The sequence below is a fragment of the Periplaneta americana genome, chromosome 1 (genome assembly GCF_040183065.1).
Source record: "Periplaneta americana isolate PAMFEO1 chromosome 1, P.americana_PAMFEO1_priV1, whole genome shotgun sequence".
NCBI lineage: Eukaryota > Metazoa > Arthropoda > Insecta > Blattodea > Blattidae > Periplaneta > Periplaneta americana.
In genome coordinates this window covers 76,221,471-76,247,128 of record NC_091117.1, presented here as the reverse complement: position 1 = coordinate 76,247,128, position 25,658 = coordinate 76,221,471, and the positions used below count along the sequence as shown (strand labels likewise).

At 35.6% G+C, this 25,658-nt stretch overlaps 1 protein-coding gene across 1 annotated transcript; it reads right to left on the bottom strand.

The window, feature by feature from the left end:
• LOC138696730 (uncharacterized) lies at positions 1-24,127 on the bottom strand. Its single transcript, XM_069822080.1, has 3 exons — positions 24,015-24,127; positions 14,093-14,173; positions 1-4,837 (listed from the first exon to the last, which is right to left on the bottom strand). Exons 2-3 carry the CDS (start codon positions 14,170-14,172, stop codon positions 3,439-3,441), a joined length of 1,479 nt encoding a protein of 492 aa, XP_069678181.1. The 5' UTR covers position 14,173; positions 24,015-24,127; the 3' UTR covers positions 1-3,438.
• Positions 24,128-25,658: the final 1,531 nt, after the last annotated feature.

The following is a 25,658-nucleotide window of genomic DNA, read 5'->3' as shown; positions in this document are numbered from 1 at the left end:
TGTTATTCACTTTATTTATTTGTATCTGACACGTTAAGATATTCTAGTATTTCCTATTTTAATGTTCTGTATTAAACTGTTAGCCGGGCTAACAGTGCTAACGTGTACTCTCTGTCACTCTCTCACTGTAGCCTTTTTTTTTTTTTTTTGTACCATAGTTTTTAGTAACTTCGTATTATCGTAACAAATTGCAAGATATGTAACGAAAAATTAGAGTATAATTCTGATTTGGCAAATCACATTCAAAATCTGAGTCATACATGCAAGGAGTAGAATGTAATTTTATAAGAATCAGACTCTCTTCATTAGTTTTGCACCTTATAAAAGAATACATTACCATAATTTTAAAACTGCAATAAAAGAAAGCCTCGCAACGCAGTACACATAATACTACAAACATTTATTAAGTAGAATCGGAAAATTATGGTACATTATCATATCAAATAACATAAGCTGGTTTACATAGTATTACTAATTTTATTCTTTTATACCATATTCGTTCCTTGCTAGAACTAAAAGGTCTATATAATCATAACTAGTACACAATATTCAGTATAATAAAGTGTGGACCGCGCGAATGTACCTAATTTCAATTGTATGTGACTGGTGAACGGTTGAAGATAGAACCTTACGGTAACATTTATATGAAAGGAAAACTCAACAAGTTTCGAATCCTGTCGGTAGATGATGCGCAGACACGATTTCTTTTCATAGATTGTATCAATTGTCAAAATGGCGACACCGCAGATGAAAGTGCAAACTGTGTTGTGGTATGTGGAGTTTAAATCAATTGTTAGAGTTCAAAGGGAGTATCGGCGAGTGTTTAACCATGATGCTCCAACTGCTAAAGCAATAAGAAGTGGCATGATACATTTTTAGCTACAGGATCGGTGTTGAAGAAGCATGGTGTGGTCGTAGAACATCTGACGAGATGGTTGCAAATGTTCAAGCTGCGTATAAGCGAAGCCCGCGGAAGTCATTAAGAAGAGCTTCACAGCTTCAGTACCAAAATCAACATTGCAACGAATTGTCCACAAACGTCTCAAACTGTACGCATACAAAGTGCAGTTAATGCAACGTCTGGAGCCGGATGACAAATCCAAATGAATAGAATTAGCCAATACGATGCTAGACCGTCTCGGCGCTGATCCTGGACCATTTTTCTTAGCCGAGAAAACTGTGTGTGGTACCACGTATATTGACATGCAGGAGCACTTCTTCTTTCCACAAACACCTGCAGCCTAACATCCTTTCCCAGCAAGATGGCGCTCCTCCACACTGGTTCAATGACTTTCGTACAATTTTAGACGTGTTCCCTGGCTGTTGGATTGGTAGGGGATGACCGATCGCTTGAGCCCTGAGATCTCTGGATTTAACACCGCTCGATTTCTTTCTCTGGGGCTACATCAAAGATACAGTGTACTCCACCCCAGTCAGAGACCTTCGTGATCTTCGGGAGTGCATCATAGAGGTTATTGAGAGCATTCCAGAAGACATGCTCCAACGTGCTTGGCAAGAAATCGTTCATTGCCTCGATATCGTTACAGTGTCAGCTGGAGCTCATGTAGAGATATGGTGATGTGCATGTCGAAACTTGTTGAGTTTTCCTTTCATATAAACATTACTGTAGGTTTCTATCTTCAACCGTTTATCAGTCGCATACAGTTGAAATTAGGTACATTCGAGCGATCCACCCTGTATATCCAAATATTTAATTTAACATAGTATAGTCATTATCTCACTCATTATTAAAATATTTTCCATTCTATCATAACACTGATTTTGCCGATAAAATGGCTTCATCTCCCTATGTTACAGTGTAGTTACAATCAAAATTTGAAATAATACAAAAGCACTAATAAACTTGGCCAACATTTCCATAACAGTCTTCATTCAAGAAATCAGCAGTACCTAGCAATTCCAAAACGTCCAATATTGCTCTTAACATCTCGTTCTTTATCTCCCATAAAATATCGCGGACATTTCTTCGTGTTCTCGAAGCCTAGAAGCACAATAAAAGCTATAGCTGGTATCCACATTCCACCTCCTCACTGAAATTTTCAGTCCTCACAAAAACTGATTAGCAAAAGTTAAAGACTGCATAAGTCACATTTTTAGACAAATGGAATTAAGACTGCCATTTAATTCTAAGGCAAGTCGGCATCATATCATGCCAAAATTCACCCAAGTTTGAGTTGTTAGTGCACATATATAAAGTACTGAATGTTAGACTCGAGGCAATAATTGACTTGACCAAATATGTGGCTCTTGGTCATTTCTTGTCATGAGATTGGCAATCCTGTTTCAAATCAGCTGTTTGTCTCTCTGGATAAGGAAAACAAAGGAGAGAGAGCATGTGTCCCAGGGGATTGGATAAGTTATTTTTAAGAATATATATGCACAATGTTGTTTTTGCATTCTCAGACATTAAGTTTTTTTTTTTTACTTTGTGATCATTTGGCCCAGTCTTCAGGAAAGCAGTCACATGAAGAGGCAAAAAAGTTTGCTGACACAAAATATAAAAATTTGTTTACACAAAAGGTAAACAACCTACTTCCAAGTATCCGAAGTCTCTAGTAATATGTGATCTGTGTTTACTTTGATGTTATATTCAAAGATTTAGTACCGGTATGGCTCAAAATCAGATTTACAATGCTCTCTTTACTGCTTCCATAAAAAAATAAAAGTTGGAAGATATTTGAAAACTTAATAAATACCTACAATGCTGCAAAGTTAACTGTCAAGGAACACACAGAACATAGTTTCAATGGGAATGAAAGTAAGCAACAATAAAAATGTAATTAAGGAATGTAACTGTCTTATATTATATTACTAAACAATTGAAAGCTTTCATATTTAAGACCAAAAACTAAGAACAAAGAAACAATATTTTTAGCAAATATTTGAGAAAGTCATTCAAGCAATTCATAGAGTTAATACAAGAAATGTCCAAGTGACAACCTAAAATGAATAACTGACAAAGTTAACAAAATTAAATTAAATACTACCATAAGGTAGTATACTTTGAATGCTGAGGTGACTTTGAACAGTAATTTAGCTCCTTTCTAAATTAAATGCTGTACCCAATTGCGAAAAAACTGTTTAAGTTGTCAATAAATTAGTTCAGTTTTTTTCGCAATAGGGTACGGCATTTAATTTAGAAGGGCGCTAAATTACTGTCCAAAGTCACTCCACTTTACGGTACGAGAAAAAAATGCGAAGTGCACACAAATGAATGTGTACTGCCATAAAGTTAAGCATGTCAGGAAGTAGTACGGTAGGCCTACTAAAATTATTTTTTTAAATCAACAATGGAAACACAGTATAGTTTTTTTTTTAGTTATCTCAAAATGCGTTTTTTGTTACTTGGTTTCTTAATGACTTGGGCTATTCAAATGGTGTGTCATTTAAAATGAAAATTATAATAAACCTGTGGTATCAGATGTGGACACAATACATGGAATTTTTTCCTGAACTGTGATTAACCTTTGTGATAATAGCTAGTTCTTCAGTCAAATTTACTTCTACTGCTTCAGAAAAATGAATATTCCAGAATATGTACTCAAGTTTCTTTAGTTTGTCCCGTTCAATTAACTTTTGAAAGAGTGAGTTTCTGCCATTCATTACATATAAATGAGTCAGATTTGGGAACTGGAAAATAAGATGCTCTGTTTCGTCAGGACATGTCTGTATGCTCAAGCATTGAACTGAAGGGAATTCAGGCAATTGTAAATCTTTTGGATATTCTGGGTCATAATGTTCAAGTTCAAGATGGAGACATGTCAAAGAAGAACAACACTGGGCAATACAGTCTAAATCAACATCGACATGATCAAGCCCCAGAAATTCCAGTTGTCCTCCTGTGGCTTCAAGCAATTCTCTTACATAATCAAATCTAGTGTACCGTACCATAAGCTTGGTTAATTCTTTCAAATTCTTTAGTGGACTTAAGTCAATTTCGTATAATGGGGCAATTGTTAAACTGGAGATATTTGTACAATTATTCAAAATTAAATTTATGTGAAAAGATTCCATGCATGAACACCCAAAACATGTTATTGCTAACTTATGTGATGAGACACTTATTTCATTATCTGCTGTGATTTCTATTTTCCAGAGTTTTTCCAAAATAACTGACAGTCCTGTCTCTGTTATTCTTGTGTTTTCAATATTCACACTTTCTAAATATTTAAACTGAATTATATGTTCTACACCAGCATCAGTAACATCTGAATCCTGAACATTCAAAACTTTTAGTCTCTTGCAATTTGTAGACAGGGACTTCAACAAGGCATCTGTACATGAATCGGATGAAAACTCCTCTAGAGTATCACTTATTTGGAAACTGGCACCAAACGAATAAGGGATATCAAATATCTTTTTCTGTAACCTCAAAACTTTCAAATTCAAGAGTTTCTGACAGCACTGAATAATTATTCGACAAATTCTATAATTGTAACAATCAGACTTGGATTGATGTAACTGATCTTGGTAATATTCAATTCTTGTAACAGACGGATGTAAGACTGCATCAACTATTCTTGGAACTATTTTGTCCAGCCAGGCTTCATAAACTGATGGAATCATGTCTTCATATGTCGTATCAATAGATTTTAATAATTTTTTTGTCACTTCATTGGAAAGAGAATGTGGTATTGTCATCTGAATCATTTCTGCAAGACGCATGGTAGTGTGTAGGATATATTTGTTCTTGAAGTCTTCAATCTCATGGTGTTGTGGGAACGTCACCAGTTGAACCATAAGATCTGACAGGTACTTTCCAAATGCATCAAGTGCGAGGTAACCCAGGCTATGAGGACATGTAATCTGAAGGATGCTGAAAGAGAAAATTGTATTTTAAGTTCTTTGTGATCTGTATCAGGGGCATCATTTAGTTTTTGCTTGGGAGGGAGGGGCAAGACTTTTTAGGGATGTCTTTATAGAATATATCGCATGGCGTACTCCCTCCCTATTTTACTATGAAGTGAACTATTTTCCATGCTATAAACTGGGATAAACTTGACCAAAAAAATAGCATTGTTGCTTTGAGATAAGAAATTTGATTCTCGTGATTGGCTAGCCAGCAAAATTATTACTCTATCTGAAATTTTCGATTTCATTTTCCTAAATTCTATTGCAGGCAAACTTTAAATATTTCCTTTCCCAAGGGTGATGCCATGAAGCAAAATTTTAATTTTAGAAATTAATACAGAAACATTACATGTAAAATCCAGACCTAAATGTAATTCAACACGTTTTATTGGACCTGTGCGTGTCTTTTTTTAAGGGTTTACGGAATAGTTCAGACATTAAATCTCCAAAATCTTTCAATAGATCATCCGTTATTAAGAAAGGAGGAAGCTATAAACTTAATGACACACACTACAGCCTAGCTCAACACACTCTAACATCTGTATGCAGTAAAATAATAACTAGAGCAACTCACATTATGCTTTATTTTTTTGGTAATATGCTTTATCTCTTTTCAAATTATGCTTTAGTATACATTTCTTTTAACATAAGTAATACGTAATAACGTAATGTCTTTTATACCAATAAACTTAAGTCAAATCTGTTCATGTATATCATCAAACTGAATTTTTTTTGTCACTAATGTTAATTTGCAGGATAGGTATTAAGTTTATAAAAGGATACACTGTAAGCAATCTAGTCATGAAATGAATGAAAATCTAGTCATCCTTGTCACTGTCACTCGCACTCTTCAGATGAACAACACCCTCTTGAAATTGATTTTGAGTAATTGCAAGTTGTAAGTGAGACTGTACATAGATTTCTTCTGTCAGACATGACTGTTTAGAGTTCAAAATCCAATTGAGAGTAGAAAAGCTTCTCTCAACTGAAGAGGTGATGGAGGAACCATAATTGTCTTCATTTTTTTAAGTAGGTTGTTTTACGACGTTTTATCAACATCTTAGGTTATTTAGCATCTGAATGAGATGAAGGTGATAATACCGGTGAAATGAGTGTGGGGTCCAGCACCGAAAGTAACCCAGCATTTGCTCATATTAGGTTGAGGAAAAATCCCGGAAAAAACCTCAACCAGGTAACTTACCCCAACCAAGGATCGAACCCGGGCCACCTGGTAATTGTCTTCATTGCAAGCTTACTTAGGATAGGCATCTTGGTGGAATGCTTCTGCCAGAAGGATAAAGTAGAAGCTGAAGACAAATTTTTCTCCATGTACCATTGATATTTCTTCTACTGAAACATCAATGGCAGAGTAATGTTTCAGTTCACCTGAAGTAAAAACCGAAGAAATCTTCTCAGGAACAGCTAATGTTGGATCTATATTCTGAATTTCCTTCCAGAAATTTAGAGCAGGATGATATTCATTCATATACCTATCCTGCAAATTTTTTGCATGTTATACCTGAGCTTTGAACCATCTGAAGAACTGATGATAGAAGAAGCTAGACCTTTGTTGCATCTTGATTATCTGATTCCAAAACCTGTATTTGATTGCAGAGTCCATCAGAAATTTTAGATATAGCTCTGAATTTTCAACCAGTCGCTTTAAGTTTGTTACATCAGCACTACCTTCACCATCTTCCAAATCAATCCAATGTCTGATTGTATTCAAATTGATGCAGTGATATTTTCTTTCCTTCAGCCATGTCCTCCAGCGAGTTATTACAGGAACTGGAAGTAGAACAAATGTTCCTGCTTCTTTCAGACATCCTGGATGTCTGGAGTTTTCGCTAAAGCAGCCTTAACGGCTGCAATGAATTCCTCAGCAATTTCTAGTGAAAATCTAATCTCTTCAGCACAGAGATGCAATACGTGAGCTCAACATGTAGAATGTAAAAGCTGAGGTGCAACTCCAGCCAGTCGCTTGCCAGCAGAAAGCATATATGGTGCAGTCGCTTGCCAGCAGAAAGCATATATGGTGCACTGTCTGATATTAAAACAATAAAACTGCTTCTGTGAACATCAATAAGATCTAGTGTATCAAGTATTAAATTTACTATAACATCGGCATTGCAGTGTTGAACAATTTTGGTTTTCACAAGACGGGGTTTTTCATTCACAACACCCAATGGAGCAACAAGAACATTCACCACCTTACGATTCTTTATATCTGTTGTTTCATCAACCACTAGATAGACAGAATTTCCCTCACATTTTGACTTAGTTTCCTGAAAGTCGTCTTCCGCACACTTTCCAAGATATCTTCTTAGAGTGGTTTCACTGGGAGCCGGCTGCATACATGTAGCTGTTGCTATCCATTGACGAAATCGTTGGTTACGAAAGACATGCAATGGAATACCAGCAGAAGTAAATGCTTTCACAAGATCTTTCATATTATTCTTGGATTTTTTCATATGTTGCCGCACTTGATATTGTACTGGCACATGTGCTGCTAGAACAACCTGAAGTTGAACCCTGTCCATCACTCTGTTTCCGAGATCTATGCTTAAAACTTTCCACATATTTCTGCACAATGGATTGTTTTTTAGAAATTAATGCACTCTGAACATAAGGTACACAAAAGTTTCTGCTTTTCAACCACAAAATTGTCTTAAGGAAACTCGCGAACCCTTTGTATCGCAGTTACAGATGTTTTCGGCATGCTGGTAACAAATAGATGTGAACCCTTCTGATTCAGAGTGTGAACTGCCCATAATACCGTTACAGTGGATTAAATAAATAAATAAATAAATAAATAAATAAATAAACTTGCACTCTGTAATGTTATTTTAATTGTTGTCCTCACAGAACTACAAATATAACTGTAGTTAAGAATTTAAAATACCTATAAATTATTAAATTTGAAATTTCCATTGTTGAAAAACTAGCTTCTCATTGTTAATGTGAGTATTTTTATTATTAATTGTTGGTCACAATTTGTTATAAATAGTGCACTGAAGCAGGCAGTTCATTTTCCAAGAATTATGCTCTATTTTAAATATTATGTTTTTCTGCTTTATTTTTAAACATTATGCTTATTGTACTCCTAACATTTGTTTCATCGAAACAGCTTGATAACCAAAATCATGTTTGGGGTAGCAACCATATGTCTAAAGTGCTGTTATGCTTTTTATGCTTATGGGTTGCACTAGTAATAACATTATGAATTCTGCAAGACATGGGTTTGGTTGCACATACAATCTATTCCAAACACAGTAATAAGTAAAAAGAAGTTTCTGTCAGTTCCTGTCTAGGACTATAGAAATCTTCCTAAATTTATTTCACACACTGAAAATGTTAACATTTAAATTATGCACTGGATTAAAACACCAGATTTTTTATGCATTCCTAACTGTACAAGGCATTGCCAGATGATATGCTATTGCCACAAAGAATTTTCCTGAATTAGCTCCAACAAATCTGGAATTTTATTTCTCAAGCGTTTATAAAAGTGGAATATTTAGTAGTATTAAATGCAGTCTTAAAAAAGTTTTGTGGCACAGATACTTTATAAGTCCCACAAAGGAGGCAGTGCGCATGATCAGACATACAACGAAACAAAACTAATTTTATTACCTCAATTAGTTCTTCTCTTGTGAACCAGGTCACTTGTCCTCTGATCATGTGTACTGCCTTCTTTCCTGGACTTATAGTGTATCTGTCCGACAAAGCTTTAATTAAGACTGTACAGTTCTCAATTTTTTTAGTATCTTAGTACTGATGACCTGATGGTCTTAAGTCCATTAGAATAAATAGACAGATACTGGTAAATGAAAATAAAATAAACAAACAATCCATTACTAAATTTTAAAATCTTAAAATTCGGGAAAGGAGGCCTATACTTTATTTAATTTTATTGGTGATTTAATGTGTTTATTTATTGTGATAGTATTTTAAGTACCTAGTTTATTTTACGATGCTTTATCAACTGCTATGATTATCTAATGTCTGAATGAAATGAAGGTGATAATGCCAGCATACTTAGTCCAGTGTCTAGCGCCACAAGTTAGGGCCTGTTCACGTGGTACAGGAATTTCTCGAAATGGGCATTTATTCGGATGGGTTTCTTGCGAACAACAGTGTACGTTTTTTTTCGTACATAATTAAATTTAAGTTATATACAGGAGGAAACAAATCGAACTGTGCGTACACTGCTGTCCACACGAAATCAATTTGAATAAATGTCCATTTTGAGAAATTTCTTTACTGTGTGAATGGATCCTTATCCAGCATTATCTCTTCATGTGTTGAAGGAAAACCCCAGAAAAGACTTCAACCAGGAATCTTGTCTCAACCAGGATTTGAATCTAGTCCCACTCATTTCATGGTCAGGTATGCTTACCTTTATTCCACAGTGGTAGACTTCTCATAGTGTATTTTTATTTTCTTGGGTTATTTTACGACGCTGTATCAACATCTAGGTTATTTAGCGTCTGAATGATATGAAGGTGATAATGCCGGTGAAATGAGTCCGGGGTCCAGCACCGAAAGTTACCCAGCATTTACTCGTATTGGGCTGAGGGATAACCCCAGAAAAACCAGGTAACTTGCCCTGACCAGGATTAGAACCCAGGCCATCTGGTTTTGTGGCCAGATGTACTGACCGTTACTCCACAGGTGTGGACCTGATAGTGTAACTAGGACAGGAGATAATGGGAAAGAGTGGCCAGTTCCTTTCCCCCTGATAGTATTGATTGTAACATTTTATTAGATATGACAGTTCCTATTGATACTTTTGAATCAATTATATTTTTTTAACGTCTTTGACTGTGCTGTGGTTGGAAAAAAAAAATTAAGTGGAACTTACCTTACAATCCATTTCAGAAGACCCTAAATTGGATCATATGCAACCTCTTTTACCAGCTGACTGTTACAAACAATTCATGCAAATAGTGCATCTATATCTTCGTTTTTATTTGCTTATATATAAGACGAATATGTTATGGCTCCTATAAATTTTTCTATACTTCTCCTACATGCTGTTTGATCTACAACTTCTTCTAGCTCGCAATCATGATTATGCATATGGATACAGAATGAACCTTTGCTGTGGAGGGCCAACACTGGTGGTGAATATTAAGCCACTTGCCCAAGAGACTAGGAGAGTATTTCTCTTCTTTGATATAACTTAATTTTTATTCATTCATGATGCTGAATGATCTTTCGCATTTTGATATTAATATTGGAGGAGAGTCGATAGATTGTTTTGAAATTGTCAGTTCATATATTTCAGTGTTACAGTCAGTAAATTCACAGAAAGCAGTTAGGAAGAGTCACTTCTCTCGCAAACGAAAAATAACACAGAGTCTGCCAACACTTTTATCATCAGAAGTAATATCAGTCACAAGGGGCAAATTTCTTGTGTTAACAAGAGCCACATCATTAACAAGTAAATTCGTGTGATCATTATTGGTTTGGTTCTTTGAAGAAACATTTGAAGCTTGACTTACATTTTCACATAACTCCATTGGATTTTCAGCTAAGCTTCTGAAGAAGTGAGCCCTGTAAATTCTAACAACACGATGAGTTTCATGTAATTCAATTCCTTCGAAACTTTAATTTCTGAGACTGACTTGCTTTCTTCTTCGTAGGGACCTGAAGATAATATCATGGATTCTAGTACCCTCATACAACACTTTGAAGCTCTGTTACCATCTGGGAGAGTTATTTCCCTTTTCGGGAGAGTCAAGGGCAAGTCTGATAGCTCAGTATGAGCATCCAACATTACTCCCAAATTTAGTACAAAGTCGCAAGGTGGTAGAGTATTGTAGAGGCCAGAATATTTTGCTCGTTCCATTGCATCTTTTGTAATATGGTATCAATTGAAGCTTCTTTGAAGTGGTGTGCTATAGAGTTTGCTTTGTAGAGTTCTTACTGTTTTTACAGCTCTCAAACATGAGAATGTAATAGTAAAAATTGTACCTATTTCACAGAGTCTTAATTGCGTAAGGATGCTGCACACTGAGTGAGTTATATTGCATTTTTGGGAGAGCCTAACTGAAGTCCCATCACGAGCAAAACCGTTCAGATTTTCTTTCAAATAATTCTCACCAAGACTATGGTGGACAAATTGGACAAAATAGTCTCTTTAATCGAATTGCTTGAAGTGCTTTGTAATAATTCTACCAGATCTTAAAAGAAAGTGTCTACTAAAGAATCAACTCACATGGCACATTTTAAACAGAGTATTAACACTGTTGTATTACTAACTGTTGTTGATTCGTAAACTAGCAAGCTTATCATAATATTATTTATCAAAATATACTCAGAAATTTTGTTTTGTATTTCCAGGATATTAGTACAGATAAGCTTAGAGCAGGCTATAACATTACAGTGCCCTACTGGGCTTCAGACACTTGTCCTCATGGGGTGGAGGAATCAAGATCGAGCATTGTACGGCTGTGACACTTATCACTGCAGTTACTCCTACTATTTTACACAACGTAACCTCCCTTCCTTTGAATATGAAGGGGATAATGCTGGCAAAATGAATCCAGGGTCCAGCGCCAAAATTTACTCAACATTTGCTCTTAATGGGTTGAGGGAAAACCCCAAGAAACACCAATCAGGCAACTTGTCCCAACAAGGGTTCGATCCTGAGCCCGCTAGTTTTGCAGTTTGACATGCTGACCACTGTTCCAAAGCTGTGAACCCTTATTGTAGTTTCACACATTTCTTTATTAATTTTATTTACTCTCTCTTTTAATGTTTTCTTGGCAGCAGATATCGTAATAGATTCTGTTTTTTAATGAGAAATTGAGTTCTGGTATTCAAATATTTTCTTTCTAATCCTCCTTTCCAGCACTTCACCAATTTTTCCATAATATCCAACCTGACACATTACTTACATCTTTCGGTGGCTTAATACCATTCCCCATTCCTGGACCCATCCTAAGTACACTAACATCAACACAAACAGCACATTTTAATTTGTAATTTGTATTCATATTGACACTTTACAACTTCTTTACTGTGTTAACTTTATAAGAAATTATCTGGTTGACTAGTAGGGCTATGAAAAGGGAGCATTTAAAGCTAGTGATGGTACCGAGTATAGCTGCGGCAGGTGGAATGGGGTGAATTTCCCTTACAACTTGATGTAAGCAGCGTACAGTCTGTACTAATCTGTTATTAAAAATCTCAAGAGCAACAAAGCACCAGGAGAAGACCACATCAATCTTGAACTATTTAAATTTTCAAGCCAACTTTTCTTGGAAAGATTTTTCAATTTTTAAATATGATTTGGGATGGACAAGTACCACCAGAAAGTTGAGGAAATGCAATTATAATATCAATCTTCAAGAAGAACAATCGCCAGGACTGTGATAATTATCGTAGGATCAGTTTATTGATTTCAGGCTACAAAATCTATGCCAATATAATAAAAAACCAATTATCAAAATTTTATGACAATCTCATTGCAGAGGAACAAACGGGGTTTCGTAAAGGAAGGTCATGTGAAGATGGATATTTTACAATGAAACTATTATTAGAAAAACACAAAGAATTTAATATTGAGACACATAAGGCTTTTGAGGATTTCAAGAAAGCCTTTGACAAAGTAGACAGATCAAGGTTATTACAAATTTTAGTAGACGACAATGTTCCACAACAGTTTATCCACAATATTCATAACATATATCACCAAAATAAAATAGCAATTAAACAAGATGGTAAGCTATCATCTTGGACACTCATCAATACTGGTGTAAGACAAGGATGTGAATTATCACCCATTCTCTCTATTATTTATATGAACCGAATAATTAAAGAGTGGAAGCAAACTCGCCATGGATATATACAAATTAACAGACACCTTAAATTGGATTCAATTCTCTTTGCAGATGATTTGGTATTATTAGCACTTTCAGATGACGACCTCCAAAGGTCAATATATAATTTGCAGCAATATAATATAATATTATATGCACTTATAATATGGAAATTTCAACAGATAAAACAAAAATTATGGCATTCTGTGGGAAATACCCAATACAAAGTAAAATTTGTCTCGATAATAAAATATTAGACAGATGTAATAGTTTCCCATATTTAGGTTACAATCTTTCCATTTTGAAGAATTGAACATATCACAGAAAATTAATAAATACACAAGAGCTATGGGCATTATAAATAGTGTGATGAAACCATCCTTGGTTCAGAAACACACCCGCATACGTCTCTACAACACATTGGCATGACCGATGCTCAGCTATGGCAGCAAAGCATGGACACTGAGGAAAGCAGATAAAAGCTGAATAACGGCTTGTGAAATGCGATTCATGCGAAGAACAGTGGACTATACTAAATGGGATCTCAAAAGAAATTGTGAAATTTTAAAGGAACTAAAAACTCAACCAGTTTTAGATTACACTGTTCAATATCAGTCTAATTGGAAACATCATTTGGAAAGAATGAGTAATAGTAGGCTCCCAAAGGCAATTTATAATTATGTACCACATGGCCAAAGATCTGTGGATCGTCTTGCTAAGAGATGGCGTGAAAATTTTATGTGAGACTGTAACAGGCTCTGTGGCCTAACACTTGTCAGGCAGAAGAAGAAGACATACATATTATTGTGCTTAACACTTCAACATATATTTAGTTAAATATGTTGCATACCAGTACTACAATGAAGGCTTTAGTGTATAATGTGTCACAAAACACACGTACTGGCGTGTTGAACATGCCAATATTTTGTAGACAAGCATGAAAAAATAGTTGAATAATTTTATAGAATCAGTATGGATAAACTGGAAATCCATATTAATGGTATCCAGATAAATGGGGTTCCACTATATTACACAATTTTACTAATATATGTATTGAAGATAATGCGGAAGAAATGGTAAAAAAAATAATATGTACTGTATTATTATTATTATTTTTTTTTTTTTTTACTAATGGCAGGCAGGTGCTTGACTGTTTGCCATTTACCCATATGAAGCCAGTTGTTCATACCAGTTTAATGAGATGAGATGATGATGGAGATTTGTTGGTGTGCCACAGGGGAACCGGAGCTCCTAGAAACCCCTATGTTACAGATAACATAGGGGTTTCTAGGAGCTCCACACAAGTTATAAATCGAGGGTACACTGGTGATCGAAGCTGGGTCCACAGGATTATAAGTCCAGTGCTCTAGCTATTATGTCATCATTTTTACCTGCTCAGATCCCAAAGATCTTCTCTTGAATCCTGAAAATCCTGAAAATTTTCGTTATCCAGGTCTTCTTCCATTTCCATCCTGCAATATAAAACACAATCTATACTAGTAAAAGTACCAAATACAACAATTAAAATGAACCATTCTTGATTGTAAAATTTCAACTTCATCTTATTAAAATATACACTTAGGGGAGAAGGGGTCACATTTAAACAATTTTTCTATTTTACATTTTTTATTCATTCATATCCGTTGTCAATTTTTTTAACTTCCCTATTCCTGATAGACTTGCCAGGGACCCTGTATTTCAGGTTTAAAAATGGTATCCCATATTAATGTCGAACAGGATGCTAAAAATCCGTATTTCATCACTGAATTAAAGGCTTCTGGTAGAAGCCTCTAAAGGCCTTGACTCGCAAGCTTGAGGAGGACTAGGGAGAGGGTATCGATTTGCTACATTTCGATACTAAACTCAGCTAGCCTCAACATTATGTTACGCTATATTGGTGTTCTGTCAGTTCACTGCGTTGTTGAATGTTAGTTTAATCAAAAGTGCATGCATGTGTATATTAAATTTTAATTTTGTGTAAAATGGCTCGTACTGAGAGAACAATGAGGTCGATATTTGTAGAATTGAAAGAGAAACTGTTGGATGTGCTTACAAAGATAGGAGATCGACACCACATTTATATATTAAAATAGCGGGTGGAGGAAGACAAAATAGAAATTTTCAGTTTTCATGGTATATGAAATATCCTTGGCTAATGGGGTGCTCTGAGACAAATAAGTTATACTGTTATACCTGTATTCTGTTTGGGTATGAAAATTAGTGGTCATCATCTTCTTGTGGGGTCTGTGTCACAAAAATTTTGATAGAAAAGCCGAGAAACATCTGCTCTATAAAACGCATTTTTTTTTTTCAGCCTGCCCAGTATTTACATCTTATAATGTTAGCTTCATCCTCTGATTGAGGTTCTGGCTGATATGTACATCTATTATCAGGCAGTACATCTCACTTGATGATATGTGTCAGAGGAAGATTATTGTTTGTATGCATCTGCAGTCTGACTAGTGTAATATGTAGCTAGTCAGTGGTGTACGAGTATGCAATGGAGGGGGGGGGGAAAGGAACTGGGCCTACCCCATTATCTCCTGGCCTAGTTGCCTCATAAGTGTGCCTTCTTGGTGTCACTTGTGGGGTACAGAACCATGTTTGGACATTGTTAGCTTCGTCACTGGATGTCATACTTTTACGCCAACTGATAATGAGAGGTATGGCAGAGAGGTAGGACTTTTACACTTTAAGACTGACCTGAAATATGCTAACATTGTACGAATAAGACAATACTATATTACACCATAAAGAGTAAACCGTACTTCATAGGAACATAACCTTACTCTTCAAGAGTTTCATGACAAATGACGTAATTCCCACTTCAGTATGACCGGTAGAAGCACTTGATTTCTACGCATTTTGAAATGTTTGTTGGGCTATAGTGTCACATTTGACAACTGTCAACACGTTAACGTGACATGTAAGTAATATATGGTGCAACAGCCCATGAAGGGCCAAAGCCGACCTCATGTCCACAGGTGGACGATTTTCCAAACAGAACGACAGAAGCGGGGTAAAGTGTTGTTAGCAATATGATTCCCCAGCCAATACAGCTAGTTTTCGAAACCGGATTTTGCTACCTATCGTAGCTCCCCAAATTCATAACGTTGCACGTGGCATGTATAATATTGTGGGGAAATGTGTGTGAGTGATGTCCATTAATAAAGAAATAAAGGAAAAATATGACAAGTACAGGATGATCAGACGTTCTCTTTTGTCCTGACATATCCTCTTTTTTAGACCTTTGTCAGGGGTTCAGACGGTTTTTAAAAAAAAATCAAGAAATGTCTTCCTTTTCGTAACTTACCGTAAACTGGGGTAAAGAGGATCACATGTGGTAAAGTGGATCATATGTATATTGTTAGATAAGTCAGTGCCACATGGTTCACACATGCAAAGAAAACTATTTTTAGTGGCACTTATAGAAGAAAGGTTTTCTTTTCAAGTGTGATCCATGTGGCGCTGCCTTATCTAGGCAATACACATATGATCCACTTTACCACATGTGATCCTCTTTACCCCAGTTTACGGTACATGTTTGATATTTTAAAATTATCTGATTTGACGCATTTTTCAAGTAATTTTCCTGTATGTGGCAGTAGCATTGACGGAATATATTCTTTACCAATGATCATAACCTTCGTTTTGGTCCTACTTCTTATGGTCCTTGTTTTCATATATAGATCGTTGAATGCGACGCAGATCACTGGAGGCTGCTCTTTAAGCAAATTCAGGACGCATATCACCGCATATGTGTTTAATAATCGATATTTAGAGCAGGCATGTAGAAATATTGAATCGAGTTATGGCAGCAAAACAAATCAAGACTTTTTTTTAGTCTGTAGCAGTTAAATACGAGGCACTTTTATTATCGATGTTTTTGCAAGGAAATTTAAGAAGTTGCTGAAAAATGTAGGCCTATTAAGTAAGACTGAATCAAGGGAATTAACAAATAATGAACACTATTCTATTGCCTTTAAACAATGTTTGTTCATGACAATTTATTTACATCTCTTGACAGTACTTTGCACTGCACTGTCTAAACATTCATACAAATCGAAACAATAATTTCAACACTAATTCATGAAGTAAACATCAGCTAGAGATATTATTGATTTTTACATTCTGAAATAAAGTTTGATTTTGCGAGTCCCGAAAAAAATTACGGGGACATCGGAAATTTAGGCCAAAAAGAGGACTGCCCCTTACAGTTTCTTCCCTTTATAATAGGCAAGCTGAATACAGATATCATCTCTTCTAGAATAAATGGTATCTTCAGAATCTTGGATTTATTCCTATTCATTTTTCTGTAAAGTCCTTGACCTTTTTTTAACTATTTTACATGATCATTTGTAATAAATGAAAACGATGAAACAAAACAAATGGGAATTGACAGCGATGTATGCTGATAAAGAAACCACTTCCTGACGATCATCGCCAGCGTTTATAATCGCCGGCGATGATCGCCGTAAACAAACCATAGGTTAACTGTAAAATAATTTTATATTAAGTTTCATCATAAGTATGCTGTAATAAAATAGATATTGACATCATTTTAAGTGTAATATAGGCCTAAGCCTAAATTCAGATAGATATTTTTTGTCCTCTTTAACATTATAGTTCCCTTCACTTTCATATTGTAAATAACTGTAAAAATCATTATTATTATTATTATTATTATTATTATTATTATTATTATTATTAAGTTTATCATATCTTATTTATAAAAATCATGACATCACGGTGCAGCACTGAGTTAAGAAGGGAGTGTCCTAATGCAGTTTTATTACGAGTTACATGGAAAAGATAAGGGTCTAATATATTACAGTAATGTTTAAAACATTGTAAAGAAGGTACTAACAATGTTAACGTGTTATTCTACATTATATTTATGTATATTATTTCACTTCCAAAGCATCATCAGATTTCATAACCCTAATCGTTAATAAGCAGACATAGCATCTTGGAAACCGATGAGTTAAGTTGACTGCAACACGGAGTATACAATGAGGCTTCGTTGCTAGTGGCAGAAGATAGAGGTATACAGAAAAATCAAAACTCAAGGAGCGTTGTTTACTGCTGAATGTGTGTTGACCTTGTAGTTCAGAATCAGGCACGGATCTTTGAGTTTTAATATTATACAACTATGTTGGTCATCTAATGAACATAAACACTGCTTGCGAGGAACGATGGGTTACATAAGAGCATTTATAGAAAATTTAAATAAACAGTATATTAAAATGAAAATAACCTAAATACAAGTCTTATTTAATGCAATGTGGTATAGTAACATATTTTAAAATAATTTTGCCTTATTGTTACATAGATTGGCAACTTTTTATTTGTGTATTTTTCAATAAAGACTTTAAAGTGGAAATTTTGTAGTTTAAAGAATGGGATGCCAACCTTTACCATGATCTCACACAAATCCAGTTAAAATTGTGATTGTTTATTTGAAATGGAATTATCTGTTGGCAGATCTTCACTTCCGTTTTTCGATGCAAGTTTTCTATTTTCTGTGTGTTTTCTAGTGTTACAGTGTCTCTGTATATATTGACGTTTGTCATTCTGCACGTTTACGCTACACAGTTCGCAAGTAATACAGTATATTCCCCATTTCAAAACACTCTCCTCCAAATTCTGTCACAAGTTGATGCTTCTTAGAGCCCTTTTTCTTCGTCATGATGTACTACAGATGCACTATCTATGCAGATAAGTAGCGTACTGACGGGTAGTTACAAACTATATGTGTGTCGTGATGAACAGTTGTTTATTTCATAGCATTCCTCCCTACAGAGACTGTTGTGTACATGTGTCACTCTTGCAGCTATAAACAAGCTTATGCTCCAGCATTCAGTTACCGGTAACTTGCATGCACAGTGTTCCCTCAATCGGTCCCCAAGATGCTATGTTTGCTAATTCATGCAACCATTTTCGCTTACTAGCTACTACGGACTTGATTGTTATACACTATGTAGCTTTGGATGATGACTTCTGACGTCACATCCGGCTTTTTAGACAACTATCTAGTTCACTTCAACTGAAAATGTAGCATTGAGACACAGCCTATATGACAAGGTGAAACGTGGAAAAAAGAAAAAAAAAAGGACTTATACCGTATTTAATGAAGAATTAGCCAAGTGTGACTTAATTAAATTTTGCTGAAATCAGCCCATATACTATTAAAATTACGTTTCACAAACAGGCCTACGTATGAATCACATTTCAACAGGTACGAATTTTGTTTTCTCACTTTATCGTGATATGTCAGGAAGGAAGAATTTTTTGAAACAAATTCTGCGTTGTTTCAGGGATGGGCTACAACGGTACGCAGAATATGGTACGTTACCCAGCTTCGAGAATGAAACTAAGCTTGTGTTAATTTGATCGTTTCATTTTTTTTTCGAATAACAAATGGAGAGTATGCATCTATAATAAGAGAAATAATTAATGTAAGGCATACAATATACATATTTTCTCTTCACATGAAGCAACATTCCAAAATTAGTCCAATTCACGACAAAATTTTCACCATGGTTCATTCAAAGTGTGTCATACGTGTCTATTATCACTAAAGCCCGGACTTCTAAGCAAAATGTATAATTTTTTTTTTCACACTTTTAAAGGTAAGCATAAAGGTTATACTTCGTAAGACACGCCTAGAGAAGCAGTTTTAACTATGTTTGTTAGTGCTTATAAAAGCTTATTTCGCAGGAAAACTTTTTGCTTACTTATTTTACAATTTTTAATTAAAACAGCATATTTTACCCAAAACTGTAATTTTAAAAGTCCTTCTTTCACTCCTAGCCGTCATTTATCACTGATTCACTTTTTTATTTGCTAATAAACAATTAACTTCAATCGAATGCGTAAGAAAGCAATGCTAGAGTATGACCCAGGATGTTGTGAAATAATACTGTGTAGTTCTAATGAGAGAACCTTGGGATTCTCCGCCAAAACACTGTGTCAAATTTCTAAAAAGCTTTCTGGTGAAGAAACAGATATTGAAGAGGAATTTGCCGAAGAAAAACTGTGGTGCTTTTCACATGCACCTGTGACGTCATGCGACGTCGAAAGAACATTTTCATTTTACAAGTCATTCTTCACTGACAGACGCAGGAGCTTCACACAGGAAAATCTCAGGATGACCTCCCTTGTATACGGCAACAGACTTCAATAAAGTAGAGGAGAAAGTGTGGAAATATGGGCTAGGAGTGGTAATATGGGCTACCTCTTTTTTTACTATATATGGTGTTGTTACCTAGCAAAAAAGCTCTAAAACTACATCTCGTGTCCATCAGTCTGCGTGCACAAAGAGACAAACCAGTTGCCTTTATGGTGTGGATGTGGTGTGTCCTTTTTGTTTTTCATCAATTTCAAAGTTTTTCTAGGTATGTAGTTTCAATATTATTGAAAGAAATATATTTCGTGTTTAGAAATCACGCTTGATGTGTTGCACTGATGAAGAATAGCTCTATCACATGGCATAAGAGTAATATTTATTTAGGACAACAATTGCCGACATAATCTTAGAAACCTTCATGAGTCGATGCTGCTAATATGGGCTACCTTCTTCTTCTTCTTCTTCTTCTTCTTCGGCCCTTGTAGTCTAGCCTTGGCCTCCCTTAGGATTTTGTTCCACTCCTGCCTAACCACAGCTATGTGTCAAATATGGGATAGGTAGTCCATATTACCAGCACATTAACACGTCCCATTTTTTCATTATCGTGATTTGCGTTATTTGTTACAGAATATTGCCATTGATGTGACACAGGTTTCCTACTTATGTTTCTTTGTTTTTTCCAATTTTATTTTCAAATTTTTGTGGTAGCCCATATTTAGACCCTAGTACCTGTAAAGGGCCAGTTCGCCTTACTTTCAAAAAGTAATTATATGCAAATATCTATTGCAACTATTGACCTGTAAGACTGGATAAATTGTATATGAATAATTACTCTGTATGTCAATAAATATTTCCAAGCAATATGTCACACCATTTTCCATTATTATGAGGAAAACAAAATGGTAGCCCATATTTCCACCTTCTCCTCTAAGAGTTTTACGAAACAAATAATTTATCATCATATTTCCGTGCATTCGTTTTTGCTTATTTTGGTGCTTATTTTCACAATTTTTCGTGCTTATTTTACTGTTTCCGTGTATTCGTTTTTGTTTATTTTGGTGCTTATTTTCACAATTTTTCGTGCTTATTTTACTGTTTCCGTGTATTCATTTTTGTTTATTTTGGTACTTATTTTCACCATTTTTCGTGCTTATTTCCTTGCTTATTTTACTGTTTGATTGTGCTTAGAAATCCGGGCTTTAATTATCACTTTAATATCGCAAAATTCGCTATTACAACTCAAACGAGTGGTGACACAGGTCTGTAGCTGCTCTCGATGCAGGGATATTACAGAGAGAGGCCGTCTGGCACGGCTAATTTTATACGCAACTTCGGCGCCTCTTATGCCCATAGCAAAGGGAGATGGTGTCTTTGGGCGTGGTCACACAAGCTACATTCGTTCGTGGTATAACTACGAAAAACTGGGCTATGGATCATGACCTTGTTACAATAGGCATTTGAAATTCTGTCATTTTTGTTTCACTACAGATTCTGGAACGGATGTCCATACTCCGTGCGGGAAAAGACGTAGACTATATTCTTCGTTAAAAAAAAAAAGCCACCGTGCCAAAAAATTGATTTTGTACACTAGATAGGAAAGCAAAGTTAATATTATCTACGGACTCTAATGTTTATACAGAGGACGTCGGGGAATAGATTGCCCGCAATCCATTGCTCGACTCACCTGTAAGCTGTAGCAGCGCGGGCGGGCGTTCAGTTTCATTACGGTAGGCCTAAAATTCCCGAGTGGTGGGGATGGAGTGCGCGGACAGCGAGAAGCGTAGGAAGTGTTTAGTTGACAAATAACAAACAATGTTCAATAACAAGTGTAGTAATGCAACACTACGTAATAACGTGTGCTTGACAAACACGTCTCCTGCATAGTGCGTTAACTTTTCGCTGCCTCTCTCTATGTGCACGAGAATGTTATAAATAACCCTATAAGAAATATCTTGTGTGTGATAACATCTACATAAATTTATTTTATATAGGTTTTGCTCTTTGCCCCCCAAACAAATTCTACAGTATTAACGACGATTTATGCTGGTGGTTTTATAGGTATCCTACAAGCAAAACTCAGCTCAGATTCCTCGCGTCGCGCATGCTATAACCCTCTTACCACCATACAGTAGGCGGGTTCTTTAATAAGCGGCTATTGGTACAGCTATAACGGCTACGGTTGCGGACATGTGCACTCAAAGAGCAGCTGTAACAATAACCAATTAAGTGAATATAACATTACAAGATGTCAACATCGTCTCTTTCTAAGTCACAATCGGTATCTATCTTCACTGGAACTGTCCTCATATTTAAATTTTAAATATTTAAATTAAATTAAATTAATATTTAATATAAAACGCTATGTGACTCCCTGACTCTGTAGCAATAACACGTGTTCAGTTCAGCACAAGAAGATAATACGTGCACATGCGCATAGTGTCGGTGGTGTGATTGGAGACGGGGAGCATGCTGAGAAAGGGACCATACATCACATGCGCGAGACAGTCACGCCCGCTGGTTTCTGCGCATCGAGTTTGGTTTGTTGGATGCCTATAATAAATATTCGTTACATACAGGCGGAGTTATGGGGGGGGGGGGGTATAGGGAGGGCACTACCCCCCCAAACCTGGCCGAACTTTTTATTTTCTATTAACATTAGAAAATATTGAACACAAAAGATTTTCTTGCTTTTGTTTATGATTGAGCTTCTGTGCTTAAATTGACGATTTAATGTCTTCATACCCTGTGTCTGGACTATAATATTTATTTTAAATTTCTGAATGTATAAGAATTTCTATTCCTCATTTGAGGAATGGAAGCACTGTAATGTTTTTGTAACAGCCTGCACTAATGTGTTCAAGCAGCCACTTGGAGAAATACGAATAACATACTGCACAATAATGCAGTAGAAAGAAAAGTGATCTCGGTATAATGTGTAAACTTAAAGACGAGATTAAATAAAATAATTAGAATTTACATTTCATGATATCTTGCTTTTTTAAGTAAACGGATAAAATAAATGTAAAATTGGTCCATCGCTGTGGAGTAATGGTTAGCACGTGTGGCCATGAAACGAGCGGGCCCAGGTTCAAATCCTGGTTGGGACAAGTTACTTGGTTGGGGTTTCTCCTCAACCAATTGAAGCATAATTGCTGGGTAATTTTCGGTGTTGGACCTCGGACTCATTTCGCCATCATTAATTCACATATCATCATCATCATCATCATCATCATCATCATCCATACAAAAGCCCGGGATAAGTTCACGGTGCGGCGTGCTGTACTTGTACAAGAGTGCGGTCGTTCGGCTACCCATTCATTCACAAAATAGGAGTGGTAAGCACAATAAGCCTCAGGCTGCAGTGCAAGCCTTCGGGTCCCTCAGTTCTGTAAAAAGGAAAAAAAAAATAGTAAAATTGTGGTACTCGTATTATTTGTTACAATTTTACTTTATTTTACAATAATAATAATAATAATAATAATAATAATAATAATAATAATAATAATAATAATAATAATAATAATAATAATCCGTGGCACTACAGCCCGTGAAGGGCCTAGACCGACCAGCCGGCTGCTGGCCTCACGCCCACATGTCGAAGCAGAGGTGGACGATCATCCAACCAGAATGGAGGTATCGTGTGGTTAGCACGATTATCCCCCAGCCGTTATAGCTGGCATTCGCAAGCGGATTTCGCTACCGATCGTAGCTCCCCAAGTGCATCACGATGCTGGGTGGGCACCGGTCCCATACACTGGTCGAAATTTCATGAGAAAATTTCTTACCTTTATTAAATGATCATATTCCGATATACTGTGCCAGGGTGAAGCTATAACGGGGGGAGGAGATAAATGATGTCCCCACAATCTCGTTATATCGTTATTCTATAGTTTTGTTTTGCCCCCCCCTCCCAAGGAAACGGTTCTCTCTCCGCCTATGCATACAATATGTGAGTTTCAGTGATATAACTAGGATAATATTATACACTATAGCTTGTTATAGCATGCAACCGGCAGGAAATAACGAACATTAGCACAGAACCAAACTACGTCAAGGTCTCTACACACCTTACTGTCAATACTACTGTATATAAATACAGTATATCGCAATAGTACATATGTACTACTGCTATATACACTTACCAATTAGTCAAATGGTTATGTGCTTATCAGTAAAAGCTTCACCTGATCTTTCTCTGTACTGTCACACAACACGAGACGATCTCTCTGCACCATAACTTCACAGCCTGGAATCGCTGATCGCTCACGCCTCGCGCAGGGTTGCCAGACAAAGCAATCGTAACCGTCGTACCAACTTATGAAAATTGTCGTATATTTCTCACCTTACTGTTTTTTAAAGACAGTGCATACAAACATATTTTAATTAGTTCAAATATACGGTACATTTATACTGTATATGTATATGCAGGAATTTTATCCGCGACCGGCTGGCGACAGATTTAATCAGTGGCATGGTCTGGGTAGACTGTATTAAAAAGAGTTTAGATTTTTTTACATTGTTTCATATAGCCTATCAATTTTGTTAGCTTGATGCTTAATAACATGGTATGCAGTAAATACTGAAATTTGAATTGACTAGTTGTAAATCTAATTACATTAGTCAACAAATTTTAACTTTTTGTCTGTCACAGAAATTAAATCAGCTGATTTTTACTAAACCGACCCTGCTGATTACGAAAATGGCAGCGAAAAATCTGTAACACGTAACATTTTTGTGTGACAGAAGGGGAAGTATTTTGATTAAAAAAAAAAAAACGTTTTCGCGCATTTCAAAATACGTAATTACAACAGTGAAAATAAATAAATTCCTAAGATACAAAATTTATACACAAAATACACTGACGTTTCACAGAAAAATAATAACGCTGCATAAATAATAATTACAATAAGAAAAAAAATTGCATTATGTTCCTTTTTTCTCTTCAAAATAGGCTTTTACTTCATCTTCAATGTCACGCTCTATAATATAAGCTATTCAAGTTTAAATAATTAACATAAACAGTATAACAACAATCCATATTACAAAAAATATAAGAAAGAATTTTAAATTATTATATTGTCATCACTGATTAATTTTTGCTTATATATATAAACAATATATACATACCTTGTATTAATTTAAATCTGGATCAAATTAACTATAATTTTTTTAAGATTTATAAATTAAATTGATTAAAATCTCAAATCAAATAACTTAGCCCTACATTGAAGTAAACAACCATATACAGACTTCAAGCTAGATTTAAAAAAAAAATGTATTTAGTCACTTACAGTTATTTTTTCCTCTTGTAGTTTGAGTCACCTCCTCTGAACAAAAACCAACAGTAGTCCCCCATCATACTAGAATTCCACCTTCCTTGATATCGTTGTTCCATCCTGTTTATATCTTGATGGAATTTTTCCCCTTCTTCATCGCTTACAGCTCCTAAGTTCTCTGGGAAAAAGTCCAGATGGGAATGTAGGAAATGTATTTTCAATGACATTCGACAACCAAGCTTCTGGTAACTATGCAGGAGTTATTGTACAAGCTTTTGGTAATTGTCAGCTTTATTAAAACCTAAAACCCCACTAACAACACTTTCAAAGGCATTCCAAGCTTCTAGTTCCTCAACACTTAACTTTTTTCGAAGTTCTCATCTTTCAAAAGTTTCCTAATTTGAGGGCCAACAAAAATTCCCTCTTTCACTTTAGCCTCACTGAGTTTCGGAAACATATTCCTTACATATGCAAAACCTTCTCCATTTTTATCCATAGCTTTAACGAAATTCTTCATTAAGCCAAACTTGATATGTAAAGGAGGAAGCAGTG

What these genes read in the sequence shown, in the direction of transcription:
- LOC138696730 (XM_069822080.1), bottom strand. Translation starts at nt 14,172, where the DNA reads ATGGAAATGGAAGAAGACCTGGATAACGAAAATTTTCAGGATTTTCAG. An exon ending in GATCTTTGGGATCTGAGCAG is followed by an intron (nt 4,838 to 14,092) that starts GTAAAAATGATG and finishes TTTCTCTTTCAG; the next exon opens with CATCCTTCAGATTACATGTC.